The sequence below is a fragment of the Lotus japonicus genome, chromosome 6 (genome assembly GCF_012489685.1).
Source record: "Lotus japonicus ecotype B-129 chromosome 6, LjGifu_v1.2".
In the NCBI taxonomy this organism is placed as follows: domain Eukaryota; kingdom Viridiplantae; phylum Streptophyta; class Magnoliopsida; order Fabales; family Fabaceae; genus Lotus; species Lotus japonicus.
Window position 1 is genome coordinate 66898104 of NC_080046.1, and position 16933 is coordinate 66915036.

Sequence of the window (16933 nt, forward strand, 5' to 3'; positions counted from 1 at the left end):
CAGCAGACTTGGAAGAATTTGGTGGCCATGGTAACTACAAAGCTAGGAGAGGTCTATGAGTCATGCTTGGTTCTTTGGTGTGGAAAAGATTGAGGATGAAGAAGTTGGAAAAGAGTAATGAAGAAAGACTATGTATTTTTCATGCACGTTACCCATTAATACATTTTTTTTCTTATGTTTGACCTAGCTAGTGTATGAATCATGTATTGTTTGAATTAATTAATCAATCAATCAAAGTATGGGCCTAAGCCTGAATTATTGAACCAAGAGGTAACTTTGCCATATTTCTTGGGAGAGTTTGACAAGTTATGTAGATAAAATATTTCGGTTACTTGATTGAAATTAACAAGTATTATGAAATTCATAAAATGCTACATACACTTCAATTTAAATCAACTTTGTGGAAAACATTTGTTGAGTATGGCTCACAGGTGGTGTCACATGGGCAATGGATCGCGGTCCGTGTACAAGTTAATGTGACCCGCGAAGTGTCATTAGGAGTATTATTGTAATCCGGATCATTAGTATCCCTATATAAGCTTGTAATATTGTAACCTAATTATTATATTCAAAAGAGAATCAATAAACAGAACTATAGCTGCTCTATAGTCGCAGACATAGGCAATTTGACTGAACTGCGTGAACAAACTTTCGTGTGTTTCTCTCTACTCTTGACTGTTTGCTCGTTGCTGCTCTAACAACATTCATAATCTCAGCATTGTATGTAGTAACCTTAAACTAAGATATGAAAATATGTATATTACATTCATAATTACATCAGATTGATCAAGAATATCAAATCATAACAAACAACATGATCTTAGCTTAGGTGATTAATATCTAATCATCCATTCTCTAATCAGATTATAACACCAGGATTAAGCAGAGCATATTGTAGCAGGTGCTCATCTTGTTGAAATAAGTCCATCTCTTCCTCACTCAGTGTGACACAAGCTTCAACTCCACCATCCTTGGTATCCATCAATGCAATGGTGTTACTCACCAAATTATTCACACTGCAACTCCACACAGGTTTCCCCCACCCAAAATCTAGTCCAAGCAGAGGAAACTTACACCAACTGGTACACTTATAAACAACAATGTCCTTGTTGTTCCTATTCAAAAGCAGAGCCCTCTCTTTCAGACACTCCATCACCACTTCAAAACCACCTTCCTCTCTGAACCTCCCTGCCTTGGTCTCAAGAAACTCCTTCATAGCTTCCCTCATTCTCCACACCATCTCATGCAACTCCAAGTGACTCTCCTCCTCCACCGTCACCGCGAACGGCCACACGAAGTTCCCCACAGCGGTGTCGGAAACCGCCGGCTCCATCCGGGGACGGAGGTTCACTGCCTGGAACAGAGCAGAAGGCCTGAACGATGACACCGTTTTGGAGGAGCAGGAAGCTGCTAACAGAGCACACCTCCAAATGAGCGCGAGCACCACCTCCACCCTCGACGCGTGAAAAGCAGCACCGCCTCCAACGACGGCGCTTTGGAGTGCGACTTTGACTCTATTTTTCAGCTCGTCAACCTTGGATGCGTTGAAAATGAACCTTCTCGCGGCGAATTTCCCGGCGACGGTGATCACGGAGGCTGACATGCCCGGAATCTCCCTCTGAGGGAATAAGACGGCGCCGGCGGTGAGTTCAGGGGCAGGTAGCTCGGTGGCTCCGCCGCACACGGCGGTCCAGGTTTTGAGTAGCGTGATGAGGGCGGAGAAATCGGCTATCTTGTGGGTGAGGGATATGGAGACGGCGGTGCCGCCGCAACCGAACAAGGTGAAGCGGATAAGGAGCATGGAGCCGTTGGACATTGCGACGGTTTCTTCATCGGTGGAGGGGATGAGGGATTCAAGGGTGTTGAAATGGGGGTTGGTGAGGAGGTCGGAGAGGGTGGTGGTGGTTTGAGCTTCGATAAAGAAGGCACCGTGGTCGTTGCAGTTGATGGCGGTGGCAGGGTGGTGGAGGCGTCCGGCGAGAGGGTAGAAAAGGGTGAGAGTTTGGGAGAGGGAGGTTTGAAGGAGTTGGGAGTTGGTGGAGAATTGAGAATGAGAATGAGAATTGTTGAAGAAGAAGGTGATGTTGCCATGGATGTCAGGTGAAAGCTGGTCAAGCAGTGAGAGTTTGAAGGTTTTCAAGTGTGATAGTGTGGGTGTGGAGGGTTTGATGCATTTTCTGTGTAATATCTCAAATTCTATGTTACCACTAGTTCCACTCATTTTTGTTGTGTCTTCTGTTTTTCTTTTCTTACTCTTCTCTTACTTATAGAAAAATTATATCTACACACGTGTAACACACTCACACGTAGAGATAGATATGAAGAGAAGAGAGTGAAATGAATAATATGATGAAGCTCGAGAAAATGATTAGGGATAAGAAGATAATTTTTTTGTGGAAATGAGATAAAAGATGAAATATGGTGTTAATATATCAAAATTGTATTATATAATGTCAATGTGAGAGACTGTGATGCATACCTACTCCAAATTCATAAATAGGCAGCAACACTTCTGAATTCTTATAGCCTAAACATGTGGATTAATAGTGAACCAAACCAACAGGAACATGTGGATTAATAGTGAACCAAACCAACAGAAACATTGACTTAATTAACACGCACACACATTTTCATTTCAACTTCAGAACTAAATTAGTTTTCCCACAAGCAATGGATGATCAATAGTGAACTTCAGCACGAATCAAATTAGTTGAATTATGTGACTGCTGCTATTTCCCCTATACAATTCCAAGACAATAACCAGCAAAGCTACATGTATGTAAAATCAGCTTCTAAACCTCTTCTCAATTTTTTTTTTCTTCTGTAATAACTAATACTATCTAGCTCCATTTGATCGGTATCTACACCAGGACATAAAAATTAGACAAACAGATCAACATCACCAATTCACCATTGCACTGAATTCACCCTCCTAAGCATTTGTCTTGGTTTACGCTTCTCCACAACTGGAATGAGGCACTCCATCAGCTGCAGAAAGAAATTCAGAAAAGAGAGAAAGAGATTGAATTGTTATCAGAAATCAATAAGAAATAGTGAACTAGTCTGCTATATATTTAAAGTTCAAAGACCAAAATCACAACAAGGAGAGTGGTAGCATGTTTAGAGCAGCTTAACTTTTTCAGAAGCAATTATATGACTTAGAAGCTATTCTCATAAGCTTTTACTTAGAATTGATTTTAGTTTTAGAATTAGTTGTTTGTAGGATGATTTTCAAATGAATGGTCATTAAAACTCGAAAAACAAGGAATTATGTCATTTGAGGGCAGTTCATCCCAAAAAAGAGGAAATATAGGGATTAAATATGTAATCATAATGTTGAATGGAAGCTAACCACATGAAACTTCTACTTTTACCCAAATCTAATTGAAGTTTTTATGTAGATGATAAAGTTAGCTATTTTTTCTCATACTAATACCTGGAAACTTGATTTAGCTGAAATTTCATATACTTTTCATTCTTAATATCAACCTGAGCTTCTGGTTACCAATGAGTTCATTATTATAAAAACAACAAATAGAATTCTACTTATTCACTGAAAGAATACTATTGCATGAAATTTCAGTTAAATCAGGTCAAATACAAGAGTTATGCCAATTCACTTATCAGCTAGATTGAACCAGAAAGTTAGCAGAATTGCTACTCACCTGCTTAAACCTCAGTCTGTTCTTATCAGCCTGCATGCAAATTAAAGATAATTAAGAGTTAATCACGATTAATTAACAGTTAAAGATGAATATTTAAAAAGCATATAATATGTTTTTGGTCAACTATAATTTATTTAATGTAAACCAAATATACAGGGCCGGTCATGGACGACCTATGAAAAAGAAAGAACATTCCTTCAACAAATATTTCATCCACATCCCAATTACATACCTCTTCCCTCAACAATTGTGCATTCTCTTCCTCCAGATGAGTAACCAGAGCCTCTAGCTCAAGTGTGTAAGCCTGTGAATGAAATTAACACCATGGATCAAATTAATTTAGAGAGAGTGAAAAGGATCAATTAAATTGAATTAGGTACCGTACCTGCTTGCGTTCTCTGGACCTAGCAGCAGATTCTCTGTTCTTGATCATCCTCCTCTGTTTCTGAAGAGTGGCCTTATCAAGTGGCTGTTCCTCCACAACCCTCCTCTTTCCCCTTCCATGTGGGACTAATTTCTTGGCTGATTCATGCCCGTTGGCCGATTGAGGAAGATACATTTCGTTCTTGTTGTGGGTGGTGGCGTCATCTGTGTCGACAGGGACAGACTTGGTTAAGAAATCCTCGAGCGTGATGTGTTGATCAGTGGCACCAACGATGTCTTCCCAAATCTCGTCACCTGAAACTGAAAGAGAACAGTGTTGTTCCAGATCCACCTTCGACGACGCCATGACGACAAACAACACACACTCAATCTCCCTTCTCTTCTCTTTCTCTCCTCCGACCACAACTACCCTGTTTCTTTTGTTTATATAGTCTATGTCATTTTGTAAAATATAATATAATATTCTACCCTATTAATTTTTTCATAGGTTTCTTTCAAGAGTTGTTAAGACCAATATAACTAACCTAACTAAAGTATTTCACAAAGCATGAATAATTTTAATTTGGGTTTTGAATTTTGGGCAGTGTCCATAAAGTACATAGAATTAGAGACAATCTTGTTCGAGTTGGAACGTTTACATCAAACATGTACCACTCAAACCAACAACTCATTTATTCACATGAAGCCTTTTTTTTTGTTTACACGAGGAAATAGAAAAAACAGCAAATTACCCCACACCATCTTCACATAGAGATGCTATCAAGCTAGAGGGTGGAAGTCTCCACATACATTGAGGAGATTCATATCTAGAGGCTTGCCGGACCAACATATCTGCAACATGGACATATACCAATTTCAATTGATTATCACTTTGAGTCTGCTAATGGTGTCCTTTACCCAAGAAGTGTCTACATTAACACGGTTGTGGAGGACCTCCACCACATTAGTACAATCTGAAACACAAGTATCCAACCTGCATCAAGCCTAATTTGGATATAGATAGAAAATAAAATAAAAAATGCAATCACCCTTAATTTCTTAAATAAAATGTATTGGGACAAATGTATGAAAGTAAAAAGTTATTACCAAAGTCTTGATTAATTTCTCTCTTATCAAAAGCCTCAAGACCACTTAATTGAAAATATTCTCATTTTATTTCATAATAATATTATGATACAATGCTAAAATACAAAATATATACTGTTAATAAATTTAATGAAGAATAGTTTTAAGAAATAGATATTAAAATATGTGAGGATATTTTTGTTACTTAATGAAAGAAAAAAAAATAAAGTTTATTATGGGAATAATGAAATTTGCTAATGTGAAGCAGAATTGGAGCAGTGTACGGATTTTTTTTACATCTGAAAATCACTGATTCTAATATTGCCAGTTTGCCACTTGCTAGGGATAGTTACTTATTTCACCAACAATCAAAATGTACTCTCAAGAAAAAGTTCATTAATATACTTAGTGGGACCACCTAGTAACTTTTCACAAAAGCTCAAAGAAGAAAACATGGATCATGGACAGCATGGAAGATTCCAATCCAACAAGTTATTGATTATTGTTGAATTCTTGACAAGTTCGGTAGCCTTAATAAATCATTTTTTTTTATTTTTTTGGTCGAATCATTCTTGTAACAAGAGAGTCGGCATATGCAAACAAATCATCAATGTGTTCTCTTTTTTTTTTTTGAAATCATGTTCTCATTAAGTATAACCTTTCCTTTCGCAATTTCATTTTGTTTTAGATTAGTGAATAAAAATAGAGTATATTAGGTTACTTAAGAATAATTATTTGTTCACACCTCAAAATGAGGTAAAAGGAGGAGAGAGATAGAAAGAAAAGAAAAAATAGGAGAGATAAAATATAAGATGTTATAGATAATAAGAGTAGAGATGGCAAGAAAACTCAAACAAACGGGGTCCTATCCGAACTTAACCCGAAATTTCGGGCGAAACCCGATTTTTTTGGGTTTAGGTGTGAGATTGATTAAACTTGCACCCAAACCCAACCCCAAACCTGAATTTGTGGTTGTTTTTTTATTTTGTTATATTATTTGTGGTTGTTGTTATTTGTTGAAAACTTCGACCGAAAAGTTTAATTAGAAGAATATTGAAGAATGAAGTTTAATTAGACATTTAGAATTGAGATGTTTATAAATCCATGAATTATGTTTTTTATCAGCTTATATTCATGAACTATAATTTTTCCTTTTTATTGGAAAAATGATGATTATGTTCATGTTGTTTCCGGATCAGGTATTTGAGTTTTTTGCGGGTTCGGTACTCACATCGGGTTTTGGATTTTGGTTTAATTTTTGCACCCATATTGGGTATGAGTTTGAGTTTGGGTTTAGGTGTTAAGTTCGGGTTCGGGTGTGGGAATGACCACACCCGCACCCACGGAGCCCATTGCCAACCCTAAATAAGAGGAGAGATAAAAATAAAAATATATGAAAATGAATTGTATAAAAAAGAAGGTGTGTATATATTATTGTTGGGCTACTTAAACTTGGTGAAAAAAAAAGTAGCATTCTTAAAACATGACTTTTTAATTAAATTATTTTATTTTTTTATTACAATACTTTAAATGTCTTTAAAGTAGCATTCTTCTTAAACATTCCGATGAAAAAAAATTCTTAAAACACTCATCAGTCAATATTCATTAATTATTTGGAGGTCATAGTCATTAAGAGACAAGAAGATAAAGTATTGGAGAAGAAACTGTAGTTGCTGTGCAGCAACAGAAAAAGGTGATGCTTCGTTTTATTGTGTTGCGTCACTACTTTCATTGCCCCGTTTTCCGTTTGCCGTCCCCAGCCGACACAACACGTCACAAATTGTCAAGTACCTGTTTCCTACAAAAAAAAATTGGTCAAATTTTCTTAATTTTTTTTAATTGTGTATAGAGGAGTATTGTAGGTGAAGCTTGAATCTCTCTCCAGGTATTTTTGTTGTTATTATTTCACCATTTATATACATGATGTTAAAGTTCAATTCAATTGCATAAAGTTCAGTTCTATTAATGCATAGTTCTATTTTCTAATGAGTTTAACTTTTATTTATGGATAATGTAAAACTTTTTATTAGAGGTTGTCTGATTCAGTAAGCTAATTTGAGTTTAATCGCAAGGAATTTCAGTTTAGTCAAGTCTAAGCAAACTTGTAAGGTGTTGTCTATAAAAAGGCACACACAAGCTTTTCGAAATCAGATTTTGATATTGAGCTTATTGACTTGTAAAAGGGAGAAACTCTTTGTAAGAGAATGGTGTTCTCTAGAGTTTATGAGATAATTCACTTTTAACTTATCAAGAGTGTTATGTCAAAAAACAAAAAAAAAAACTTATCAAGAGTGTTGATCGATCCTTGTAGCGCTTTGTAATGCTTATAATCAATCATTGGATTACGGAATCTTCAAACTATGAGTTCCTTTGTTTTATTGTATACCCGATTTCATTTTGAGACGAACACTAACTTTAAAATCCTCATATTTTGTGTAAATTTTCTTTTGACCATAAGTCGTCGCGTTAAGCATGACATTTTTCAATGATCTTTTAGCCAAATTTATGGTTAAAAAAATCCCTTTTCACCCCATTTTCAAATCACTTGATTTCGAAATTTTCTTCATCAACTTTTCCTCTCGCCAAGACAAGCATCAAGGGGCTTCATATTTTACCACACCATTAATATTGTTGGGTTATCATCTCTCATCCTGAAACACTTCACAAAGCCCTAAAACTCAAAGCCCATTAAGTCAAGCCCAAAATAGAAAGAAGAAGAGTGTCAATTTCGCAATATAAAAGCAGGAAAAGTAAAAGTGTGTAGGAAGGAGCATTTACGAATTTACTTACCGCCAAAACGACTAACCAACCAACCACCATCTTGGAGTTCTTTCTTGAAATGAGGTGCGGGATTTTCCACGCCGTGTGGATGTTAACGGTGGTGCTGGCGGTTTCTAACGCCGTCGTCACCGTCACGTGCATACCGATCAGAGAGTTTGATTCCATGCTTGACACCCTACGAGCCACAGGGTACGACCTCTTCTGCAACGCAATCGTCACCTCTGATCTCCAATTCCACCTTCTTTCAAACGACACCAACTCCTTCACCTTCTTCGCTCCCACCGATGCTTCCCTCTTCGCCCTCGACATTTCTCAAACGGCGTCGTCTTACACTGAAACTCTCCGCTTCCACGTCGTTCCTCGCCGCCTCTCCCTCGCCGAGCTCCGCCGCCTTCCCAACGGCTACACTTTTCCCACTCTCCTACCCAATCGCCGGCTCCATCTCACGCGCCGCCGTTCCTCGTATAGCATCGCTGTCGCCGGAGTCGATGTTGCTGTCCCCGGCCTCTTTTACGGTCGGCACGTCGCCGTTCACGGTCTCGCAGGAAGCCTCAGCCTTCGATCTGAGAATCCTCTCTCGGCGGCGTCTCTGCCGGTGCCGGTGCCTTCCCCTGCTGGTACTCTGTATTTCTCTCCAAGATTCGGGCCTGTGTCGTCGCCGGAGAATCTTGGTCCGATTCCGTTCAATTTCGGAATCCGGAGGGGTTTTCATCCTCCGGCACCGGAAATTGGAGTGGTTAATGATGCTTCTCCGGAGCCTGAAGCTGATTGGACGGTTGGCGATTCCCCTGCAGTGACGCCGGTGGTTTGGGCTCCGAGCATTCCAGATTCGGCAATATCTTTGTCGCCGGAGGGATATTCCGATGCGGCGGCCCCGACTCCTGCGGGCTTGGAGGAAGGCAGGGTTACTTCGATAGAGAGCGAGATGGAAGGCTTGAGAAAGTGTGAGAATCATCATGATCATGACGTTGGAATTGAATTGGAAGATTACATGCATTGCTATGCAACTTGATGAGCTTGCTTAATTGGTACTAATAAAATTGGATTGACTGTTCATCATTCAATTGCTGAAAAAGGGTACAGATTGAATTGCTTTCATCTTTTTTGCTGTAACATTCAAGTTGTTTGAAATTTCAGAGTCTAGCAAATAGAAATAGTTGACAATAGTTGTTAATTACTTGTAATTAGAATCATTGCAAAATCCAGAAACTTTGATTTGTTGGTATATCTTATATTGGATAATCCCTGTCTGCATTTTCATTTACATGTGCATAGTTATTGTCCACAATTTGCTCTATTTCAATATCTGGTGTAGCATAATTTGCATGTGTCACATCATGACCTGCCCTACCTCATATGATTAATTCAAAATTCCTTTTATTCCTATTTCAAATATTTGCAACTATTTCTAAACATTTTTTTTTCTCCATTGTATCTCATCCTATCTCATGCTTTTCTGCTTTTCCTTACTTTCTTTCTCATGAGTGTAGAAAGAATGACAAAGGAAAAAGTATATGACTGTGATTTCTACTTGCTTTTAAAGACCATTTTGGCCAACTTTAAGAATTGAGAATATTTGGTAACATTCTTAGTGCTTTCAAAAGTGAAGAAAAAAATAGTTGTGGCTGATGTGCAAAAGGTTGTTCTCTACGAAGGAAAGCTTCTCAAAGTGTACAATGGGAGAAGAACATAGAAAGAGGCATGAAATTGCAAACCTTACTCGTCTCAATAAAAAAACTCGTAATGATTTTTTTGGTAAAAAAAAATTCGTAAAGTAAATCGAAATATCCAAATAGACTTCTTTTTATTAAAACTATAATTTTTACTCTTCCGATAATTTTTAATTCATTGATTATATTGAATACAATAAAACTCCACTTTTGTACAGTAATCGGTGTCCTTGAAGCACCATATTTATTGTAGTGGTTAGTTCACCCGTTCTTTTGTTCATGAGGACGGAGGCTGGCCTCACCTATGGAAATAGAACGCATTGCATTGCCAACCATTTATCAATTAGTGTGATCACTTGCGGCAAGAGAAATTAGTCACTACTAATCGTGAATAATCTATGCTAAAAGAAGAGACGCCATGTAACATTCTTGATAGTGATAAGAAAAATGCTTCATTCTTTTTGAAATCCAGTTGTAAAATACTAATAATACTATTCAGTAATTGGATTTTGAGTTTGTTTTTTTTTACAAGATTTTGAGTTTAATTATTATGTATTGACACGGTAGAAAAGTTTTTATCTAATTAAAATTTATTAATTTATCAAGATTGTAATTAAATTTAGAAGTATTTAAATTAGAAAAAGAAAAATATATGATTTTTTTTAACCTATCAAAAATATATGATTGAATACATGTATAGAACTCTTTACAAATTTTGTATATATATATATATATATATATATATATATATTAAATTCTTTAACAAAATTGTAAATCTTTTAAAATTTGATTTAAAATATGATTAGTTGAGGGTGTATATTTTTTTTATACTTGGATAGAAATTGTTATCAAATGCCTTGTCTAGCACGAAAACTTAATATTAGTAAAACTTATTTTGGATTCAAATTACTAGAAAAGGACCTATACGATTCTATAATTTCAATACCATTTCCTTTTATATCAATAAAAATGGTTTTGTTTGTAATTTTGATTTTGTTGAGATTTCTTTTATGTGTAAAAGTGGCAATAATGCTGTGATTTTTTTGAACAAATAGTGCTATATATAGTTGGCTAAGAAAGTTTTTTCTTTTTAAAAATTTATTTGGACTAAGAAGGTCCATCCGAATCATAAGTCTCTTATCTATCGTGATGTACGTATTAGTCTCATGTTCTTCTCTTTTTTTCGATACATCGGAAAAGTTCTTATCTTATGTTAATGCAATTCACTTAATAAAAAAAACCGGCTTTCTTAACATTAGTTTATTTTAAGAAGAAAAAAAGGAAAAAAAGCTATTAAAGAGAAAAGGAATCTTATAAAAAATAGGTAAAAGGACATTCCTTTTCAATGAAAAATTTCCACAATTAAAACAAATAATATATAATTTAACCGGATACAATATTATTATCTATATATGTTTTTCATGAAGCTAAATATAATAAATTCACTATTTTTTTTTGAAAAGAAATTCATAAATATATTAGAACTTCTTTCCTATGCATAAAAAAAAAACAAATAAATATAGATAATAGGATAATTTTGTTGTAAAAAATTTGAAATTTGATTAATTTTAATTTTGTATTAAGCTTATTTTTTACTACCAAAAAATTAAGTCCTAATTTTAACCTTCAATTTAAGAAAATTGCTGCTATAGTAAGTCAAAACCTTATCAATGAAGGATAAGCAAGCTAAGATAGCTTGGTGAATCATGTTTTAGCACCCAACACGTTAGCGTGTGGCTTAAATATAGAAAAGCATGACGGTGACGGAGATATAAATGAATGATATCAAAATAATAAAAACCACCCTAAACCAAAATTAGCAAATAAATAAATACTACTTTAAATGTAAAAAAAATAAAAATAGAAAAGAAAAAAAGAAAGAGATAAGTAAAGGGAACACGTATGTATATATGACAGTTACAATTACAAACCCTATAAAATTACCTCGTTCTTCTCTGTTTCTTTCTGTCTTCTTCAACCATGGCACGACGACGCGAAAACAAAAAATCCTTGTTCTCTCAAACGGAGATTGAGGCTGCGAGAAACCTCATACAACTCAGCAACAGCATCACAACAGGTTCTACCACCGCCTACTCCGACGACAACAGCTCCAGCGTGCAGTGGAAGCCACAACAAAGCAACGTTGATGATGATCATGATGAATCACCACCATCACTATCACCATCATCCAGTGATGTGATTGAGGATGTGTTGGCAGATATAGAAGAAGATGAATGCTTGAAAAGGAGAAACAAGAGGTATCGCTACATCAGAGATTTATATCTAGTTACAGAGCCTGTAGTTTTCCATGAGCCTCCATCTAAAGTGAGGAAAGTAAGATGAACATCTTGACTTGTGTTAGAAGCTAACTTCATATTAGAGATTTCAAGTTCCTGATCAGTGTGTTTATAAGTATGTATATATGATGATCTTAGTGACTTTAGCATGGTTTCAAGCTTTTTTGGTTACTCAGAAATTTCCAGAAGCATTGCATATGATTCTGAATACTGCATATATTAAAGCATGATTCCCAGTAACGAATAAATTTTTCTTACACCGCCCATCGTAAATTGAGAACAGGAAAGCTAAGGTCGGTTATGGAAAATTAATTTTTTAACCATGGATCTTTTCTAACTTTATGACATTCTCGGTAAGAAACCCCCCAATCTGAGTTCTGAATAGAACAAAGAATAAAGTTAAATGTGAGTTAGAGGCTCCTAATTTGTAGATGCAATCTAGTTTATAATATATATATATATATATATATATATATATATCGGTTTACAGATTACAAGCTTGTGATGATCATTTACCTAAGGTAAGTTTGGCGTTGTTCTAATCAAGAACGGTATTAGTGTAAGAAGAAACTGAAGTGGAGTTGTTTCTTAGATTCAACTCGATAACAGGTTCCATTTCCTATTGATAATGCACTGGGAAGCAGGAATCCTAATCCAACTACAGTGTTAATGCATATTAATTATTGGCATTGTGCTACAATTAAAAGATTAGCTCTAATGACTAAATATTCAGCACAAATCAGAATATACAGACACTTATTTCTCAAAAGCAGGTATAATAAGCAAATATAAAAGTTATCTGTTCCACTATTACAAGAGAGTGGCATGTTCAGTAACTACTGAGGCTATGAGCTAATTAGGCGAATTTCACATAATCCAAAATTATGAAACAGAATGTACACACTTCCATGCACTTTGAAGAACATAAAAAGTAAGATTTATCAGACTCAAAAGGAAGACTTCAGAAAATAAATCGTTCAATTCCTTCACAAGATTGAAAGCTTCAATGCTCGAGATGGAAGACATATTCTGTCAATCGCTGCAATTTACTAGGATCTAGTTTCTGCTCTGTCACGACAGGTTGCTTCTTCACCGTAAGCATCCGGGACGCAGAGTCCACAGTCCAACCTTGCTGTTGTACATCTGCAATTATACAACCGAAAATGTCAACAATGATAACATGTAGAGGGAGCAGTATATAGTTATGATATAATGTAATCCTCACGGAAATATTTCAAAAGCCAGCAAAAACAAGACTACGCAAGTGGAAGTTGCAACATTATATATAGCTTCGTTGCTTATGATAACCAAATTGACACAATCAAGTTTAAATTGGCAATATTTGATTATGACAAGGAAGTTCTAATATTTTCCTTCTTTTCATTCCTCCCTCTTTGGTTCCCACTCCCATTCTTTTCTCCTTTAATCAGTCTGTTTTCAAGGAAGTTATTCTCAAATTAAGCCAGTGCTGTGTATGAAAAACCAAATACCAATTCTATTCAATTCTAAACCCAAACAAAACCACCACAGGCAGTCTCAAACAATATAAATGTAAAACAGTTATGAGGTACAGATTATATTGAGAAACTATAATAATAAATATCTAGCATGCATAACACTAAAACAGAAGACTTTTAACTATATCTACATAACTTTAACCCTGGTTGCAAGTGCTTAAAAAGTTAAACCGGTCATTGAACTGGATAAGACACTGGTTTAAGGTTAGGTTAAAATATGATTGAATCGGGATAGTTAGATATATATTCATTTAATATTATATAACATCATGTAATGAACTATCACAAAATGTTCAGAAATTAAGCTAAATTGAGCTAAACAAATACAATATGAAGACAGATGACAACAATCCATGATTCCATATATATCGGTCTTTGTTACTTGACATTAAATCTTTATATATTTTGTTTAAATTAAAAAAATACAAATCTGGCTAGTCCAAGACGCTTTTTTACCACTAGATTTTATCCAGTTTTCCCTAATTATGGACTGATTAAATTATCTCTTTATTGAGGTTCACTGATTTTATAATCAACCAGTCTTTTGGGTTTATAATCAACCGGTCTTTTGGGTTTATAATCAACCAGTCTTTTGGGTTGACGAGACTAGACACCTATGTAGTTCACCAGTTTTTTGGTTGAACCAACCAGTCCTGTCCAAATTTTTAAAACTACAATAACAACATGGAGCCTGGTCAACCTTAGAAGGTACTTTTATTGGCTATCCTATTAACAAAGCATATCATCGTGAAGTGTTATCGACGTGCCATACAGTGTATACAAGATAAGGCTTTTAGTTACATGCAGCCAATATTCAGTCAGTAGCAAAAGGGAGAAGATGGAGAGTTGGACCTCTATTACTAAACAGTCATAAAAAGTATCTGAGTCCGCCTTTCATAGGAACTATTTAAGGGCAAGATTCAAAGGAGTTTATTCAACCCAAACTGCCTGAGGGTTCTCAAGAAAGGACAGGTGCTAGGGATTAGATAAATATGTTTCATATATTCATGCAGAAATAATGCTTGTTTTTAGATATAGCACGAGATAATTAGTCTGAATTCATGTATTCGCAATTTATGTAATTGCTGGCCACATAAAACAAAAAACATGGATTGCTTGTGCATGTTGTTTAATGTTAAAATTCAATAATGTCAACCAATTACATGTGTCTGGACCAAGAGACAATAAATCAGAAATAGATATGCAATGTTTCAATCAAAGATGAACATAAAATTACTTACAACTTGTAGCATCATCCTCATTCATTCCCAAAAATAAAGCAGCATCTGCAATGCTTATTGTAGAATAGGCAGAGAGGAGCAGCTGAAACATCTCCTTTGTGTAAAGTTCTGGAAAAAGCTTACTAGTATTAATATCAAAACTGTACTAAACATCTTTGGAAAAAATATAGATGCAAAATACTTGTGATCTCAAACTATCTAGGAAAGCAATCCAAAGGCAATAAACTTAAAGGGAAAGGGAAGTCAAATCTTAAAAGGTGTTTAATCCCTAATCCTCCAAGTGTAAACTACAATACAATTTGTTTTCATCAAACTCATTCTAAAATTAGCCAAAAGGTAACATTCATATTCATAGCAAACATACTAAGGCCACATGTAGCTTTCTTTACGTTGTACATCTAAAACTGCATATAACCAACAATATAGAATAAATGAATAACACATCCACGCGTTAATGATTCACCCACACAGAATGGCCAACTTAGTTTCAGAACAACATATAGTCTAACAATGTAAAAGGTAACGTGTAATAGGTTATAAATGAAAGTAAGGGCAACATTTTGATCAAGTAGAAATCTATGTTAACAGCTTCACTGCTTTAGTCCAACAAATAAACTGAATTGATATCTATCTAGTTAGATTGTTAAGAAGATTTTCAAATTGAAGATAAAGTGAGTAGATTCAAGCCTTAACTAAAACAAACATGCAAGAATTTCATCATAACTTATGTAACTATGCTAAACCGGGAAGGCAAAGAATATTAAAAAAGCTTGCCTGAGAAAGCAGCAACAAATCCTTGGAGTTCCTGGCTCCAGTCAAAGCCGCGAATTGCCTCATGCACTCCAGCATAGTCACGCAACCAAAGCTTCTGGCCAATCCTCCACACAGCAGTGACTTCAGGCTTGTTTTCTTTGATTGAGGAAGGTATTGATTTCCAAAGAAAACGAGCGCTATTGCTGCAAGCAATATCACAACATCAAACAAACATGACAACTCTAAAAACAGAAACTAAATAAATTCGCAGGACACAACCAACCCCAGCACTTCAAAATTGATTTAAACAAATTGCAAATTGTAAATCAGAGATTATTTCATGACAAATATGCCAGTCAAACAACAAATTAGTGTAATTTGACAAGTAATATAACCCCCCAAGAACCAAAAACATGAGTAATTGAATTAAATAGAGAGGAAAATACATGTCATTCACATAAAAGTGAGAGAGAAGATGAATGGCGTAGGGCCAGTCGTCATGGTAACCAATGCCATCTGTTGCAACCTGAGTGATTGAGTGAGTAAAGGGTTAAGCGAAGCCATGAGAATAACAAAAAACAACCCTAAGGAAAGGAAGAAGCAGTAACAAAGAGAGAGAGATAAGTGAAGTGAAATAGATAGGTACCTGAAGCATGAGATTATCGCAGATATCAGCAACCTTGTCGTACGATTTCGATGCCAACGCCGCCGTCACCGTCGACAAATCCATCACTCTCAAAATTCGCTATCCCTGAACCCTGTAAATATGAATCGAACAATGAATAACACGGTACAAGTTAGGAATGGGAAACCTAACACGGCATTGGCGAAGTCATACCCATACCTTGATTCGACGACGACGACGGAGGAGAAAACCACAACTGGTTCCACCTTCTCCAACTCCTAGTGAGAACGGTTTCTACTCTTCTGTATAACTAGAGTATCATCTACGCTAACGACGTCGTTTTTACCTTGCTCAAACTGAGAACCCAAGAAAGTGTAAGGCCCATGAGTCAGCCCATATAAGATCGGTAGTAAGCCCAGTTGCATTGTAATGCAACCCATCACTGAGGATTGTATCTTATCTTTGCACACTTTTTACTATTTATAATTTTATAATTTTATATACATACCCCTTTAAGAAATAGATTAGGGTGTGTAAATTTGGAGCCGATCCAGAGAACTTGATGAGTTTCAACGTGGGTGAAGAGGTGGGTGGTGAACATGGAATCTGTTGGGCAAAATGAGTGGGAGGAGGTTGTGGTGGGATTGTAGGTGGCTGGGTGTGCTGGTATGATACTTCATCCAGGAACCAAGGATCTGCACATATTGGTCTTGAAAATCCACCATTAATGGCAGGGTAGGAAGGTGAAGAATGGGCGTAGAAAATGGATCTGGGATCTTGTTGTGCTGCAAGGATGGATGATAACACATCATAGCTGAGCACCATTGATGTAATGGAGGAAAGAGATCGATAATGAAAGCACCAAATTGGTAGAGAGAAACTCTACCAAGTAAAATCAAAGGAAGAAAACCAAAAGAAAACTAAAGAAAAGAAGA

At 35.9% G+C, this 16933-nt stretch overlaps 4 protein-coding genes across 5 annotated transcripts; 1 reads left to right on the forward strand and 3 right to left on the reverse strand.

The window, feature by feature from the left end:
* Positions 1 to 739: 739 nt before the first annotated feature.
* LOC130724432 (BAHD acyltransferase BIA1-like) lies at positions 740 to 2464 on the reverse strand. The gene has a single exon (XM_057575653.1). The coding sequence runs from the start codon at positions 2219 to 2221 to the stop codon at positions 860 to 862; it is 1362 nt and encodes a 453-aa protein (XP_057431636.1). The 5' UTR covers positions 2222 to 2464; the 3' UTR covers positions 740 to 859.
* A 226-nt stretch (positions 2465 to 2690) lies between these two features.
* LOC130724433 (bZIP transcription factor 12-like) lies at positions 2691 to 4461 on the reverse strand. The gene is made up of 4 exons (XM_057575654.1): positions 4051 to 4461; positions 3898 to 3969; positions 3666 to 3695; positions 2691 to 2988 (listed from the first exon to the last, which is right to left on the reverse strand). Exons 1-4 carry the CDS (start codon positions 4393 to 4395, stop codon positions 2908 to 2910), a joined length of 528 nt encoding a protein of 175 aa, XP_057431637.1. The 5' UTR covers positions 4396 to 4461; the 3' UTR covers positions 2691 to 2907.
* Positions 4462 to 7773: 3312 nt separating this feature from the next.
* On the forward strand, positions 7774 to 9122 carry LOC130723539 (fasciclin-like arabinogalactan protein 19). Its single transcript, XM_057574615.1, has one exon. It carries the CDS (start codon positions 7954 to 7956, stop codon positions 8905 to 8907), a length of 954 nt encoding a protein of 317 aa, XP_057430598.1. The 5' UTR covers positions 7774 to 7953; the 3' UTR covers positions 8908 to 9122.
* Positions 9123 to 12590: 3468 nt separating this feature from the next.
* On the reverse strand, positions 12591 to 16374 carry LOC130721858 (COP9 signalosome complex subunit 8). 2 transcript variants are annotated; one of them, XM_057572440.1, is made up of 6 exons: positions 16218 to 16374; positions 16020 to 16131; positions 15820 to 15899; positions 15395 to 15576; positions 14621 to 14728; positions 12591 to 13005 (listed from the first exon to the last, which is right to left on the reverse strand). In XM_057572440.1, exons 2-6 carry the CDS (start codon positions 16101 to 16103, stop codon positions 12866 to 12868), a joined length of 594 nt encoding a protein of 197 aa, XP_057428423.1. In that variant the 5' UTR covers positions 16104 to 16131; positions 16218 to 16374; the 3' UTR covers positions 12591 to 12865. The 2 variants fall into 2 exon arrangements, with proteins under 2 accessions (XP_057428423.1, XP_057428424.1); XM_057572441.1 differs by having other exon boundaries at positions 16212 to 16307.
* Positions 16375 to 16933: the final 559 nt, after the last annotated feature.

Coding starts and splice junctions, on each gene's coding strand:
- LOC130724432 (XM_057575653.1), bottom strand. CDS start 2,221: ATGAGTGGAACTAGTGGTAACATAGAATTTGAGATATTACACAGAAAA.
- LOC130724433 (XM_057575654.1), bottom strand. CDS start 4,395: ATGGCGTCGTCGAAGGTGGATCTGGAACAACACTGTTCTCTTTCAGTT. Junction 3,696..3,897: donor CACAATTGTTGAGGGAAGAG/GTATGTAATTGG, acceptor ATTTGCATGCAG/GCTGATAAGAACAGACTGAG. Junction 2,989..3,665: donor ACAGACTGAGGTTTAAGCAG/GTGAGTAGCAAT, acceptor TTCTTTCTGCAG/CTGATGGAGTGCCTCATTCC.
- LOC130723539 (XM_057574615.1), top strand. CDS start 7,954: ATGAGGTGCGGGATTTTCCACGCCGTGTGGATGTTAACGGTGGTGCTG.
- LOC130721858 (XM_057572440.1), bottom strand. CDS start 16,103: ATGGATTTGTCGACGGTGACGGCGGCGTTGGCATCGAAATCGTACGAC. Junction 15,900..16,019: donor GCGATAATCTCATGCTTCAG/GTACCTATCTAT, acceptor TCAATCACTCAG/GTTGCAACAGATGGCATTGG. Junction 15,577..15,819: donor CACTTTTATGTGAATGACAT/GTATTTTCCTCT, acceptor TATTGCTTGCAG/CAATAGCGCTCGTTTTCTTT.